The following is a 15695-nucleotide window of genomic DNA, read 5'->3' as shown; positions in this document are numbered from 1 at the left end:
CCTCAACAGGGCCACATTTAGGCTGTAATGGTGGTGAGGGTGTAAAGATAGGGGTAATAGTCCCAGTGGTTTTGGCAGAAATCCTTTGATTGGCCGTAAGGCCAGACAGATTACCAGGACGTGTACTCCGAGCATGCGCTGACCAACTGGCAACTGTCTTCATTGACATTTTCAACCTGTCCCTTACTGAGTCTGTAAAACCAACATGTTTTAAGCAGACCAACATAGTCCCTGTGCCCAAGAACACTAAGGTAACCTGCCTAAATGACTACTGACCTGTAGCACTTATGTATGTAGCCATAAAGTGCTTTGAAAGGCTGGTAATGGCTCACATCATCACCATTATCCCAGCAACCCTAGACCCACTCCAATTTGCATACAACAGAACCACAGATGATGCAATCTGTATTGCACTCCTCACTGCCGATTCCAACCTGGACAAAGGAACACTTATGTGAGAATGCTGTTATTAATTGACTACACTCAGCGTTCAACACCATAGTGTCCTCAAAGCTCATCACTAAGCTAAGGACCCTGGGACTAAACACCTCCTTCTGCAACTGGATCCTGGACTTCCTGACGGGCCACCCCCCACAGGGCCCCCTCAGGGGTGTGTGCTCAGTCCCCTCCTGTACTCCCTGTTCACTCATGAATGCATGGCCAGGCATGACTCCAACACCAAATCAAATCAAATCAAATTTATTTATATAGCCCTTCGTACATCAGCTGATATCTCAAAGTGCTGTACAGAAACCCAGCCTTAAACCCCAAACAGCAAGCAATGCAGGTGTAGAAGCACGGTGGCTAGGAAAAACTCCCTAGAAAGGCCAAAACCTAGGAAGAAACCTAGAGAGGAACCAGGCTATGTGGGGTGGCCAGTCCTCTTCTGGCTGTGCCGGGTGGAGATTATAACAGAACATGGCCAAGATGTTCAAATGTTCATAAATGACCAGCATGGTCGTATAATAATAAGGCAGAACAGTTGAAACTGGAGCAGCAGCACGGTCAGGTGGACTGGGGACAGCAAGGAGTCATCATGTCAGGTAGTCCTGGGGTATGGTCCTAGGGCTCAGGTCAGTTGAAACTGGAGCAGCAGCACGGTCAGGTGGACTGGGGACAGCAAGGAGTCATCATGTCAGGTAGTCCTGGGGCATGGTCCTAGGGCTGAGGTCCTCCGAGAGAGAGAGAAAGAGAAAGAGAGAATTAGAGAGAGCATATGTGGGGTGGCCAGTCCTCTTCTGGCTATGCCGGGTGGAGTTATAACAGATTATTTCACCATCATTAAGTTTGCCGATGACACAACAGTGGTATGCCTGATCACCGACAACGATGAGACAGCCTATAGGGAGGATGTCAGAGACCTGGTCGTGTGGTGCCAGGACAACAACCTCTCCCTCAACGTGATCAAGACAAAGGAAATGATTGTGGACTACAGGAAAAGGAGGACCGAGCACCCCCCCATTCTCATTGACGGGGCTGTAGTGGAGCATGTTGAGAGCTTCAAGTTCCTTGGTGTCCACATCCCCAACAAACTATCATGGTCCAAACACACTAACACAGTTGTGAAGAGGGCACGACAAAGCCTATTCCCCCCCAGGAGACTCACGAGATTTGGCATGGGTCCTCAGATCCTCAAAAATGTATACAGCTGCACCATTGAGAGCATCCTGACTGGTTGCATCACTGCCTGGTATGGCAACTGCTTGCCCTCAGACCACAAAGCACTACAGAGGGTAGTGCGTACGGCCCAGTGCATCACTGGGGCCAAGCTTCCTGCCATCCAGGACCTCTAAACCAGGCAGTGTCAGAGGAATGCCCTAAAAATTGTTGAAGACTCCAGCCACCCTAGTCATAGACTGTTCTCTCTGCTACTACACGGCAAGTGGTAACGGAGCACCAAGTCTAGGTCCAAAAGACTTCTTAACAGCTTTAACCCCCAAGCCATAAAACGCCTGAACAGCTAATTAAATAGCTACCCAGACTATTTGCATTGCGCCCCCAGCTAATTAAATAGCTACCCAGACTATATGCATTGCGCCCCCTTATACTCTGCTGCTACTCTCTGTTTATTATCTATGCATAGTCACTTTAACTCTACCTACATGTACATATTACCTCGACTAACCGATGCCCCTGCACATTGACTCTGTACCGGTACCCCATTATATAGCCTCGTTATTGCTATTTTACTGATGCTCATAAATTATTTGTTACTATTATTTTTTAGATTTTACTCATCTATTTTTAACTTAACACTTATTTTTTCTTAAAACTGCAATGTTGGTTAACTTTTTCAGCATACAGGGCAGTGTTCGGAATTTCGATTGGCTGACATGCCCAAAGTAAAATGTCTGTTACTCAAGCCCAGAAGCTAGGATATGCATATGATTGGTAGCATTGGATATAAAATACTCTGAGGTTTCTAAAACTGTTACAATAATACCTGTGAGTATAAAAGAACTGATATGACAGGCAAAAGCCAGAGGAAAATCCATCCAGATTTTTTTTTATGAGGTCACAGGCCATTTCAATGCTAGCCTATGGGATATACAAATAGATAGGACACAGATTGCGGTTCCTATGGCGTCCACCAAATGTCAAGAGTCTTTAGAAGGGGTTTTAGGCTTGTTTCTTGAAAAATGAACAAGTAGTTGTAGTTTTTCCAAGGTGTCTCTCATTAGAAAAGTAGTCTTGGCGCGTGAATGAGATGCGCACTCTTTGTTATTTATCTTCCCTATTGAAGATACTATTCTCTGTCTTAAATATTATTGTTCATTTTGATATTAGAGTACTTGAGGATTAATTAGAAACATAGTTTGACTTGTTTGGATGAACTCTACCTGTAACTTTTTGGATTTGTTTGTATGCAAGTTGAACGAGTGGATTGCTGAGATCATTGGCGTCAACTAAACTTTTTTGGATATAAAGAAGGACTTTATCAAACAAAACGACCATTCATTGTGTAGCTGGGACCCTTGGTATTGCAAACAGAGGAAGATCTTCAAAGGTAAGTGATTTCTGATCCTCAGATAATCGCATGGTATGCTTTCGCCGTAAAGCCTTTTTGAAATCTGACAACGCGGTTGGATTAAGAAGAAGTTAGGCTTTTAATGGTGTAAGACACTTGTATTTTCATGAATGTTTAATATTACGATTTTTATATTTTGAATTTCGTGCTCTGTAATTTCACCGGATGTTGTCGTAGGTGTCCTGTAAGGTCTACTACACCTGTTGTATTTGGCACAAGTGACAAATAATGTTTGATTTGATTTAGTAGGAAACAACTTTGCCAACATTATCATGTCATCAAATGTACTTTAAACAGATGGAAATGTTACAGTATCATGAGCTATGTTGTTGATGTAAATTGAGAAGAGCGTGGGGCCTAGGATTGAGCCTTGGGGTACTCCCTTGGTGACAGGCAGTGGCTGAGACAGCAGATCTAATACATTGCACTCTTTGAGAGAGGTAGTTAGCAAACCAGGCCAAAGACCCCTCAGAGACACCAATACATCTTAGCCAGTCCACAAGAATGGAATGCTCCACTGTATCAAAAGCCTTGGCCAAGTCAATAAAAATAGCAGCACAACATTACTTAGTATCAAGGGCGATGGTGACATCGTTGAGGACCTTTAAGGTTACAGTGACACATCCATAACCTGAGAGGAAACCAGATTGCATACCAACGAGAATACTATAGACAACAAGAAAGCCGGTCAGTTCATTATTGACACTTTTTTCCAACACTTTTGATAAACAGGGCAAAATAGAAATAGGCATATCACAGTTAGGATCAGCTTGATCTCCCCTTTAAATAAATAACTAACTGTGGCTGCCTTCCAAGCAATGGGAACCTCCCCAGAGAGGAGAGACTCTCAAAAGGTCAATCGATAGGCTTGGCGATGATAGGGGCAGCAACCATAAAGAAGAAAGGGTCTAACCATCTGACCAAGATGTTTTTTGGGGCTCAAGTTTAAGGAGCTCCTTTAGCACCACAGACTCAGTGGCCGTCTGCAGGGTGAAACTTTGTTACTTCTTTGGGAACCAGAGTAAACTTTTGGTGCCCAGAGTAAACTGCCTGCTACTCAGGCCCAGAAGCTAGAATATGCATATTTGGATAGAAAACACTCTAAAGTTTCCAAACCTGTTAAAATAATGTCTGTGAGTATAACATAACTCATATGGCAGGCAAAAACCTGCGAAAAATCCAACCAGGAAGTGGGAAATCTGAGGTTTGTAGTTTTTTAAGTGATTGCCCATCCAATATACAGTGTCTATGGGGTCAGATTGCACTTCCTATGGCTTCCACTAGATGTCAACAGTCTTTAGAACGTTGTTTCAGGCTTCTACTATGAATGGGGAACGACTAAGAGCTGTTTGAACCAGGGGTCTGGCTGAAAGACATTAGCTAAGTCTCTCGCGTGGCCGTGAGAGCGAGCTCCGTTCCCTTTCATTTCTAAAGACAAAGGAATTGTCTGTTTGGAATATTATTGAAGATTTATGATAAAAACATCCTAAAGATAGATTATATACATCGTTTGACATGTTTCTATGAACTGTAATGGAACTTTTTTGACTTTTTGTCTGGACTTAGTGCCCACGCCTTGTGCATTTGGATTACTGGACTAAACGCGCAAACAAAAAGGAGGTATTTGGACATAAAGATTAACTTTATCGAACAAAACAAACATTTATTGTCTAACATGGAGACCTGGGAGTTCTATTAGATGAAGTTCATCAAAGGTAAGTGATTCATTTTAAGGGGCAGGGGGAAAAAAGGGAGGAGCATCGGGGCTAGTAGCATTAGAGGAGGTGGGAGATGAGGAAATGTTAGATGGGCAAGGTGGCATGGGTGAGTGAAATAGGAATCCTGACTTAACGAAGTGGTGATTGAAGAACTCAGCTATGTGCTTTTTGTAAGTAACAACCACATCATCAATATTACAGTGACTTGCGAAAGTATTCACCTGCTTAGCATTTTTCCTATTTTGTTGTCTTACAACCTGGAATTAAAATAGATTTCTGGGGGGTTTGTATCATTTGATTTACACAACATGCCTACCACTTTGAAGATGCAAAATACTTTTTCTTGTGAAACAAACAATAAATAAGACTAAACAACGGAATAGTTACGCTCAAGTTTTCACACCTCCAAAGTCAATACTTTGAAGAGCCACCTTTTGCAGCAATTACAGCTGCAAGTCTCTTGGGGTATGTCTCTATAAGCTTAGCCACTGGGATTTTTGCCCATTCAAGGCAAAACTGCTCCAGCTCCTTCAAATTGGATGGGTTCCGCTGGTGCACAGCAATCTTTAAGTCATACCACAGATTCTCAATTGGATTGAGGTCTGGGCATTAACTAGGCCATTTCAATATTCCCCTTAAACCACTCGACGTGTTGCTTTATCAGTATGCTTAGGGTCATTGTCTTGCTGGAAGGTGAACCTCTATCCCAGTCTCAAATATTTGGAAGACTGAAACAGAGTTCCCCTGTATTTAGCGCCATCCATCATTCCTTCAATTCTGACCAGTTTCCAAGTCCCTGCAGATAAAAAATCATCCCCACAGCACCCCCATGCTTCACTGTGGGGATAGATTTCTTGGGGTGATGAGAGGTGCTGGGTTTGTGCTAGACATAGGGTTTTCCTTGATGGCCAAAAAGCTCAATTTTAGACTCATCTGACCATAGTACCTTCTTCCATTTGTTTGGGGAGTCTCCCACATGCCTTTTGGCAAACACCAAACATGTTTGCTAATTTTTTTAGTATTGTCTTTTTTTCTGGCCACTCTTCCGTAAAGTCCAGCTCTGTGGAGTGTAGGGCTTAAAGTGGTCCTATGGACAGATACTCCATGGAGCTTTGCAGCTCCTTCAGGGTTATCTTTGGTCTCTTTGTTGCCTCTGATTAATGCCCTCCTTGCCTGGTCCGTGAGTTTTGGTGGGCGGGTCTCTCTTGGCAGGTTTGTTGTGGTGCCAAATTCTGTCAATTTTTTAATAATGGATTTAATGGTGCTCTGTGGGACATTCAAAGTTTCAGATGTTTTATTATAACCCAACCGTGATCTGTACTTCTACACAACTTTGTCCCTGACCGGTTTGGAGAGCTCCTTGGTCTTCATTGTGTTGCTTGCTTGGTGGTGCCCCTTGCTTAGTGGTTTTGAAGACTCTGGGGCCTTTCAGAACAGGTGTATATATACGGAGATCATGTGACAGATCATGTGACACTTAGATTGCACCCAGGTGTTGTTTATTTAACTAATTATGTGACTTCTGAAGGTAATTGGTTGCACCAGATCTTATTTAGGGGCTTCATAGCGAAGGGGGTGAATACATATGCACGCAGTACTTTTCCATTTCCACTTTTATTTTTTATTTTTTTAAACAAGTTATTCAGTTCATTTCACTTCACCAATTTTGACTATTTTGTGTATGTTCATTACATGAAATCCAAATAATAACCTATTTAAATTACAGGTTGTAATGCAACAAAATAGGAAAAACGCAGAGGGGAATGAGTGATTTTGCAAGACACTGTAAGGGACATGGGCAGCTGTGAGGAGGGTTTATTCTCCAGGTCTTTAATCGTTTTCGTTAGACCCACAGGGAGAACTGCTCCTTAAGGTAACTAACTTTGACCTTCCGGATAGCCTGATTGCATTTATTTGTCATTTGCCTGAACGAGAGCCAGTCAGCCTGAGTATGTGTGTGCCGAGCCTTTCGCCAAATGCAATTCTTGAGGTGGAGTATCTCTGCCAGATCACGGTCGACCCAGGAGCTAAACCTGTTTTTAATTCTCATTTTCTTTATGGGGGTGTTTGTTAACAATACCAGTAAAAATATTTTTTTTAAATGTCCAAGCGTCTTCAACAGAGGAGATCAAGCTGATTCTATACCATTTTACAGAGGCCAGTTCATGTAGGAAGGCTTGCTCATTAAAGTTTTTTAGCAAGCGTCTATGACAAATCAGGACAGGTCATTTCACTGAGCAGCCATCACGAACAAGCTGTAAAAACAGGGATAACTAAGGTCATTACAGAAAACCCCAGACTGATATCTATCAGGATTATTTGGGGTGGCAGGGTAGCCTAGTGGTTAGAGTGTTGGACTAGTAACCAAAAGGTTGCAAGTTCAAATCCCTGAGCTGACAAGGTACAAATCTGTCATTCTGCCCCTGACAGGCAGTTAACCCACTGTTCCTAGGCTGTCATTGAAAATAAGAATTTGTTCTTAACTGACTTGCCTAGTTAAAAAAAATTGTGAGGAGTCAATTGGTAATAATCTGAGAAAAAATGTAGGGGGTCCCATTGCTTTAGGACTTGGTCAGGTATTTCAAACACGTCCCAGTTTAGGTCATCTAGCAGGACAAATTCAGACATAGGGTCAGGAGAGAGCTTAGGGCAGGTTCTGATGGAGGACGATAGCATCCGTCAACAAAGAGCTATTTGAAGTTTAATGCTTAAAACCAGCAAATCAAATTGTTTGGGGACAGACTTGGTGGAGACAAATGAGCACTGAAGGTGGTAAAGATTGCCACAAGATTGCCACCTTTTGAAGATCTGTCTTGCTGAAAAAGGTTATAACCAGAAAAATGTGTATTTAAAACATTCTTCCTTAACCATGTCTCAGTAATGACCGACACATCTGGATTGGAGGTGTGAACCCACACTTTCAATTGATCAATTTTAGGTAATAATCTTCTAGTTTTAACCTGCAGAAAACCCTGCTTTTACGAGAGCAGAAATCAGTAAAGCAGATATCAGAGCACAAGTCAGAATTGGGGCTAGCAACAGTAGATGGGCCAGGGTGTACATGCACGTTTCCAGATATCATCAGAAGTAATACAATCAAGGCACGGCAGAGGACAGGGAGAGCTGAGCAGTGTTGATTTATGACATTTGAATGTTCATTAAATGGCGACAAGATCATATTGCAATTCCATCAGGTAACACGAATACAAAGCCGGCGAGAGGTGGTTAGAATAGGATGGGAGAACAAAAGTCTGTATAACCAATAGAGAGTCAGAGTCCCGAGTGTAGGAACAAACATAGTCTGTCCCATGGTTGGGTAACAAAGAAAGTTCATAGTCAACAAAGCAGGTAGGAGTCATGAAGCAAATAGAAAAATGTCAAAATGCAAAAATTTTTAAATATATAACAACTTGGAGCTAGTCATTGTAAGTTCAGAGTCACTCACCCCAACAGTGCGTACGTGCTGGAGGCGAGCGGAAGCTCGGGAGAGAAGGGGGAGTGTGGTGGAGGTACCTGTGCCAGACATGGGGAGACAGGCCAGGGCAGATGGTGAACAGATCACCAGGTGGAATCCAAACAGCAGTGCAGTAGGCAACGGGAGTACGTGTCACACCCTCTTGGGAGAAGATTTTATTTCTGGAGGCAGATGTTTTGTAGAAAATGCCAGTGGATGGTCTCTGAACAGCGGAAGGGGGCTTCAAAGGCCTCTGGATTTGGGTGGGGCAGGCTGCGAGAGACTACTGCCACTTGTTGGGCCCAAAGGCTTCGACACTCCTCACTTCACACATCAGTGCTAATTGAAGTTGTATATTGTCTGTCCTAGCAAGCCTGGCAGCCTTAAAAGGATCTGACCCTATTTTTAAATTTTAGCCTAAAATGACATACCCATATCTAACTGCCTGTAGCTCAGGACCTAAAGCAAGGATATCTATATTCTTGATACCATTTGAAAGGAACACTTTGACGTTTGTGTAAATGTGACATTAATGTAGGATAATGTAAAACATTAGATCTGGTGAAAGATAATACAAAGGAAAAAACATGTTTCTTTGAAATGCAAGAGAAAGGCCATAATGTATTATTTCAGGTTAGGTACAAATTAGCAGTATATTTGCAAAGTTTTAGACTGATCAAATTGATCATTGCAGTTATTTTCAAGTCTGCCTAATTGGTTTATTGATACATTTTGAAGTTAATAAATGTGAAATCTCCTCAAACAATAGCATGGTATTATTTCACTATAATAACTAGATTGACAGTTAGATTTACACAAATTTAAGCTTTCTGACCATATAAGATATGTCTATGTCCTGGAAAGTTTTCTTGTTACTTGCAATCTCATGCTATACACATTAGCCTACATTAGCTCAACCATCCCGCGCGGAGGAGGGGGGCCACACCGATCCCGTAGAGGAATGTCCTTTACTTAATTTTAAAAAAAAATCTTCTTCTTCTTGGCTTTCAAAATAGCATCAGACCAAACACTACTCACTCAGTTCCTAATATAACAGCAATAATCATAATAGGCAGCCGTAGCCTATATACAGTTGAAGTCGGAGTTTTACATACACCTCATCCAAATACATTTAAACTCAGTTTTTCACATTTCCTGACATTTAATCGTAGAAAGAAAACCCTGTCTTAGGTCAGTTAGGATCACCACTTCATTTTAAGAATTTGAAATGTCAAAATAATAGTAGAGAGAATGATTTATTTCAGCTATTATTTTTTTCATCACATTCCCAGTGGGTCAGAAGATAAAACATACACTCAATTAGTATTTGGTAGCATTGCCTTTAAATTGTTTAACTTGGGTCAAACATTTCGAGTAGCCTTCCACAAGCTTCCCACAATAAGTTGGGTGAATTTTGGCCCATTCCTCCTGACAGAGCTGCTGTAACTGAGTCAGGTTTGAAGGCCTCCTTGCTCGCACACGCTTTTCAGATCTGCCCACACCTTTTCTATGGGATTGAGGTCAGGGCTTTGTGATGGCCACTCCAGTACCTTGACTTTGTAAGCCATTTTGCCACAACTTTGGAAGTATGCTTGGGGTCATTGTCCATTTGGAAGACCCATTTGCGACCAAGCTTTAACTTCCTGACTGATGTGTTGAGATGTTGCTTCGATATATCCACATCATTGTCCTAACTCATGATGCCATCTATTTTGTGAAGGGCACCAGGCCCTCCTGCAGCAAAGCAGCCCAACAACATGATGCTGCCGCCCCCGTGCTTCACGGTTGGGATGGTGTTCTTCGGCTTGCAAGCTTCCCCCTTTTTCCTCCAAACATAACGATGGTCATTATGGCCAAACAGTTCTATTTTTGTTTCATCAGACAAGAGGACATTTCCCCAAAAAGTACAATCTTTGTCCCCATGTGCAGTTGCAAACCGCAGTCTGGCTTTTTTGATGGCGGTTTTGTAGCGACCCACTGGAATTATGATACAGTGAATTATAAGTGAAATAATCTGTCTGTAAACAAATGTTGTAAAAATGATTTGTGTCATGCACAACTTGCCAAAACTTGCCGACTTGCCAAAACTATAGTTTGTTATTAACAAGAAATTTGTGGAGTGGTTGAAAAACGAGTTTTATTAATGACTCCAATTTAAGTGTATGTAAACTTCCAACTTCAACTGTAGACTAGGCTATGGCTGTGAGTCAAAATGCAAGCTGAGTGCAATTCTCTGCTGGGTGTGGGAAATCATATGCGCAATGTATTGTCTGACATCAGTTAAATGATCATTAGCCTATAGTGCCTAACTATTGCCTGTCGTGCCTCCTACTCAGTGGTGTAAAGTACTTAAGTAAAAATACTTTAAAGTACTTCTTAAGAAGTTTTGGGGGGTATCTGTACTTTACATTTTATATTTTTGACAGCTTTTACCCCTGTTATGGCTGCTGTCCCTGTACAGGGATCTTCTTAAGAAGTTTTTGGGGGTATCTGTACTTTACTTTTTATATTTTTGACAACTTTTACCTTTACTTCACTACATTCTGAAAGAAAATTATGTACTTTTTACTCCATTTACTCCATTTTCCCTGACACCCAAAAGTACTCATTACATTTGAAATGCTTAGCAGGACAGGGAACTGGTCCAATTCACACACTTATCAAGAGAAAACCCCTGGTCATCCCTACTGCATCTGATCTGGCGGACTCATTAAATTATGTAAATTAGGTCTAAGTGTTGGAGTGTGCCACTGGCTATCTGTAAAATATACTTTTACTTTTGATACTTAAGTAGATTTTTAGCAATTACACGTTATTTTGATACTTAAGTATATTTTTAACCAAATACTTTTTGACTTTTACTGAAGTATTAATGGGTGACTTTCACTTCAGTCATTTTCTATTAACGTAACTTTACTTTTACTCATGTATTACAATTGTGTACTTTTCCCACCATTGCTCCTACTAGCCCTCCAACACCACTTCCAGCAGCAGCTGGACCAGGACCAAAGCTGCTTAGCTTCAGAGGCAAGCCAGCAGATGAGGGGTACAGGTGAGGATTTGGTTGCAAGACTTACCTGTTGGAGAGGGATAAAGGTGAGGATCGGGGGTGATAGCCTTACTTTTTACAGGACTGTTGGAGCTAGAAACACAAGCATTTCGCTGCACCTGCAATAACATCTGCAAATCTGTGTAGGTGACCAGTAAACTTTGATTTGATACAGTTGAGGAATGGGGTGAAGACCCTACCTGTCGAGGGTAAAGGGTAAGAGGATGGATGGGTATAGGTTAGAGGATGAGTATATAAGAGGGTTAGGGTATGAATGAGGTTTGGGGGTATAGAGAAGAAGATGAGGAGTACAGGTAATGAGTGTTCGGGCGTAAAGGCCTACCTGTTGTGGGTCTCCTTCCAGCTCCACATGCTTCAGCTCCCAGAAGCTCCTCATGGTCTCCACCTTCTCCAGGTGTCTGAAGAACGCCAGACGACCCAGACAAAGGCTGTTGCTATGGTTACGGATCACCTTTAGCCGCTCCATCTTGTCCCCAGCAGGGGAGGAGTTGGAGCAGGGCTGGGACCATAGTAGCCCCGACGTCTGGGTCTGATGGACTTTTCCATATTGCTTCCTGCTTCCTGAGGTCGACTCACTACCACAACCCTCAGAGCACGGAGAAGGCTTCTTATCTGACCTACAACAGCAACGTCAAACAAACAAACAAAATGAGATCAGTTTGAAATAGAATCAAATATTATACTATTTTATTGCTCCTGAGAGGGAATTTGTTTTTCTCATCTGATACTGAATTGCAGATTTACAGGTCCTAATACAGTATCATTCAATCATCCATCAGTTTCCAGCTCTGTTGAAGCAGTCTATATCTGGAGATGGTGGCAGTGCTTTGAAATACCGGTAGCTGTAAAGCTCTCCCTCACTAATCTTGCTAATCCTCCATGCCAGTGGGACAGTTTTACAATCTAACTCTGTTGAGTGATGATACGGAGGAGGAATCTATACTGATACACCCTCTGAATGACACACATACAATTCATGTCTCAATTATGGATTTAACAAGTTACATCAACAAGGGATCATAGCTTTCAGCTGGAATCACCTGGTCAGTCTATGATCATAGTCGGGTGTTGCTAATGTTTTGTACACTCATTGGATGTAACTGCATAGCGGCATTGGTGTTCCCAGTTTTTACAATTACAAAGGTAATCTCAACAAGTGTATATAGCATGACAAGTCCTTTGGGGTGAGTTTCTATAAAGCTTCGAAACACTAAGTTGCATAATTTTTGTCTGTTGCCTATAATAGATGTAAGATGATCTTAGTGCTTTCAGGAAACCCAATTCTGTCTGGTTTTGATGATTTGGGAACTTGACTGTGCCAAACAACAACTTCAAATGATTCTTAATAGTTCCTAAAACTGTATGAGTCTGTGAGACACTTATATCACCAGATCAGCAAGTAGTCAGCAGGCTCAAGTTAGTATTGTGCTGACCCTAATCATACTGCACTGGTGTGGATATTATCTTATTACACTGTCCTCTCCAGCAGGGTTCCAGCAACTACAGGGATTCGTGGCCAAGTCAGAACAGTGCAGCTTGGCTCGGCTCATTAGTGTTCATAAAGGATTTTACAGACGTCATCAAGGGCCAGTGGTCTGCAGGTTCAAGTTAGCACAAGTCCTACCGCCTCCGTCCCATCCTAAACCTCCCCCTCAAGGTCCTATTTCTTCTTCCTCAGAATCAAGGGACTATTTCTCAGTGTTGGATTTCAAGACAATCTCAGTCAGCAATGTTGAAACCACACAGCCTGTCAGGAACACACCTGTTCTTCCTGCCTATTTCTGTCCTGTTCCACACACGGTTTATTTCTCAACATTTAAAGCAACTTCTACATTATATAAGAAGCCACAGGCCTGGATACTATTCCTGCCAGGTTTCTTATAGATTCTGCTGAGCAAATTGAACAAGGCATCTTTCCCAGGGACATGAAACAGACAAAAGCTATACCTCTGTATTAGAAGGGGATAGTCTGGCCCTGGGAATTATAGGCCTGTATCCATCCCCAGTATAACATCAAAGATCCTGGAGAGATTTGTTCATGAGAAAATGTATGAATTATGTCAACAAACAAAGTCTAATGTATGATTTTCAGTCAGGTTTTAGTAGAACATACTCAACTGATTCATGTCTACTACTTGACTGACTACAAGTTCGTTGGTGTCCATGTCACCAACAAAATATCATGGTCCAAACACACCAAGACAGTCTTGAAGAGGGCATGACAACACCTATTCCCCCTCAGGAGACTGAAAAGATTTGGCATGGGACCTAAGATCATCAAAAAGCTATACAGCTGCACCATCGAGAGCATCCTGACTGGTTGCATCGTCAACCTGGTATGGCAACTACTCGATCTCCGACCGCAGGCACGGCAGAGGGTAGTGCGTATGGCCCAGTACATCACTGGGGCCAAGCTTCCTGCCATCCAGGACCTCTATACCAAGCGGTGTCAGAGGAAGGCCCTAAAAATGGCCAAAGACTCCAGCCACCCTAGCCATAGACTGTTCTCTCTGCTACCGCATGACAAGCGGTAACGGAACACCAAGTTTAGGTTTTATCCCCAAGCCATAACACTTCTGAACAGCTAATCAAATGGCTTCCCAGACTATTTGCATTACCCCCCACTCCCATTTTTACACTGCTGCTACTCTCTGTTTATTATCTAAGCATAGTCACTTTACCTCTACCTACATGTACATGTTACCTCAATTACCTTGACTAACCTGTGCCCCCCCCCACATTGACTCTCTACCAGTACCCCCTGTATATAGCCTTATGTTATTTTACTGTTGCTCTTTAATTATTTTTAATTTTTTAATTTTTTACTTCAGTTTATTTTAGTAAATACTTTCTTAACACTTATTTTTCTCACAACAGCATTGTTGATTATGGGATTGTAAGTAAGCATTTTGGCGAATGTGACAAATAACATTTGATTTGATTTGATTCATCTGGAAAGAGATTAATGAAAAAAATCTCTGTGGAATGGTACTGCTTGGCCTACAAAAGGCCTTTGATACAGTTATCCACTGTAGTCCTATTTATCAAGTAGGGAGCAAGTAGTAGAGGTTAATGGTTCACTGTGTCAGGCAAAACCAATGAGTTGTGACATTCCGCAGGGGAGGGTGCTTGGGCCTCTACTGTTTCTACTGTAGATTAACAATATGAAAGATGGTTGTTCTTGCCGTCTTTTCCTTTATGCCGATGACTCTACACCTCTGGTGTCTCACAAAAGTAAAACTATGTTGGAGAGAATACTTAGCGCAGAGCTTACTAAAATTAACAAATGGATTGGAGATAATACGCTATCTCTACACTTAGGTAAATCTGAGGGAATTGTTTTTGCATCCAGACCTAAATTGAGTAGGTCCTCTGAAATCAGAGTAGAGCTAGGGTTGAGGTGCTGACTACTAAAACCTCTGATAGCTCCCTGGGATGTATCCTTGATGGAAGCTTGGGAGGTGTGAGCATCGCCACTAAAGTGCTAGGGAAGGTTAATGCCAGGACTGTTGGTCTAGAAAGTCCAAGCTGCTTGATAAGGACTCCATGAACGTGCTAGCCACTGCCCTCATTCAATGACATTTTGACTACGCTAGTACTTCTATCTAAGCTTATGAAAGGGAAGCTCCAGATAGCCCAGAATAAGCTGACCAGGGTAGTATTAAAGGTGAGTTCACATACCTACATAGGCAGGAGCTGCTTTCAGGAACTTAACTGGCTGCCTGTTGAGGCTAGGGTGTCCCCTAGCCTCAAACCTAGACTGGGTTTGGTTTACAGGACTATTTATGGTTCTGCGCCCAGATATCTAACTGATTTACTTTCCCTGTGTTAGGAATGCACACATTCACAGCACCAGATCAGGTGTTGCTAATGTGTGCTTATACAGGTTCCGGTATAACGCTGGGAAAGGTCATTTATTGGATACTGGAGCCTCAGAGGGGAATGAGTTGCCTCTTCCCATCAAAATGACGTCCTCTCTGGGCAGCTTTAAAAAAATAAAGTATAAAACTGTATTCTGTGCCCATATGAATGACCCCTATGATGTAACTACAATGATGAGATAGATGTTCTTCTTCGTTTTCTGTTTTATTACCTCGCTGTCATACTGTGTTCAACCGTGTTGGATCTTACCTAGCCATCTTGCTTCAAGAGGACCACAAATGGAAATAAGTCCCAGACTTTATTGTGTGTTATCCTCAATGGCTTTACTCATGTGTTCCTGGGTCGCTAGTCTTTTCAGTTCGCTGCAGCTAGCGACTGGAACGAGCTGCAACAAACACTCAAAGTGGACAGTTTTATCTCAATCTCTTCGTGCAGACTCAGTCACGGACACTCTTACTAACAGTTGTAGCTGCTTTGCTTGATGTATTGTTGTCTCTACCTTCTTTGCCCTTTGTGCTGTGGTCTGTGCCCAACAATGTTTGT

At 42.2% G+C, this 15695-nt stretch overlaps 1 protein-coding gene across 1 annotated transcript in view; it reads right to left on the bottom strand.

Moving 5' to 3' along the window:
* LOC112250079 (myosin light chain kinase family member 4-like) overlaps positions 1-15695 on the bottom strand; it is a 69570-nt gene that overhangs the window by 39323 nt on the left and 14552 nt on the right. The window contains exon 2 of the mRNA XM_024419945.2: positions 11593-11887. Within this exon, the coding sequence (XP_024275713.1) occupies positions 11593-11887 (295 nt within the window). The remainder of the gene's footprint in view (positions 1-11592; positions 11888-15695) is intronic.

Source organism: Oncorhynchus tshawytscha, linkage group LG01 (assembly GCF_018296145.1).
Source record: "Oncorhynchus tshawytscha isolate Ot180627B linkage group LG01, Otsh_v2.0, whole genome shotgun sequence".
Lineage (NCBI taxonomy): Eukaryota > Metazoa > Chordata > Actinopteri > Salmoniformes > Salmonidae > Oncorhynchus > Oncorhynchus tshawytscha.
The sequence above is the reverse complement of the archived record's forward strand: the minus strand, read 5'-3'. Positions and strand labels throughout refer to the sequence as shown.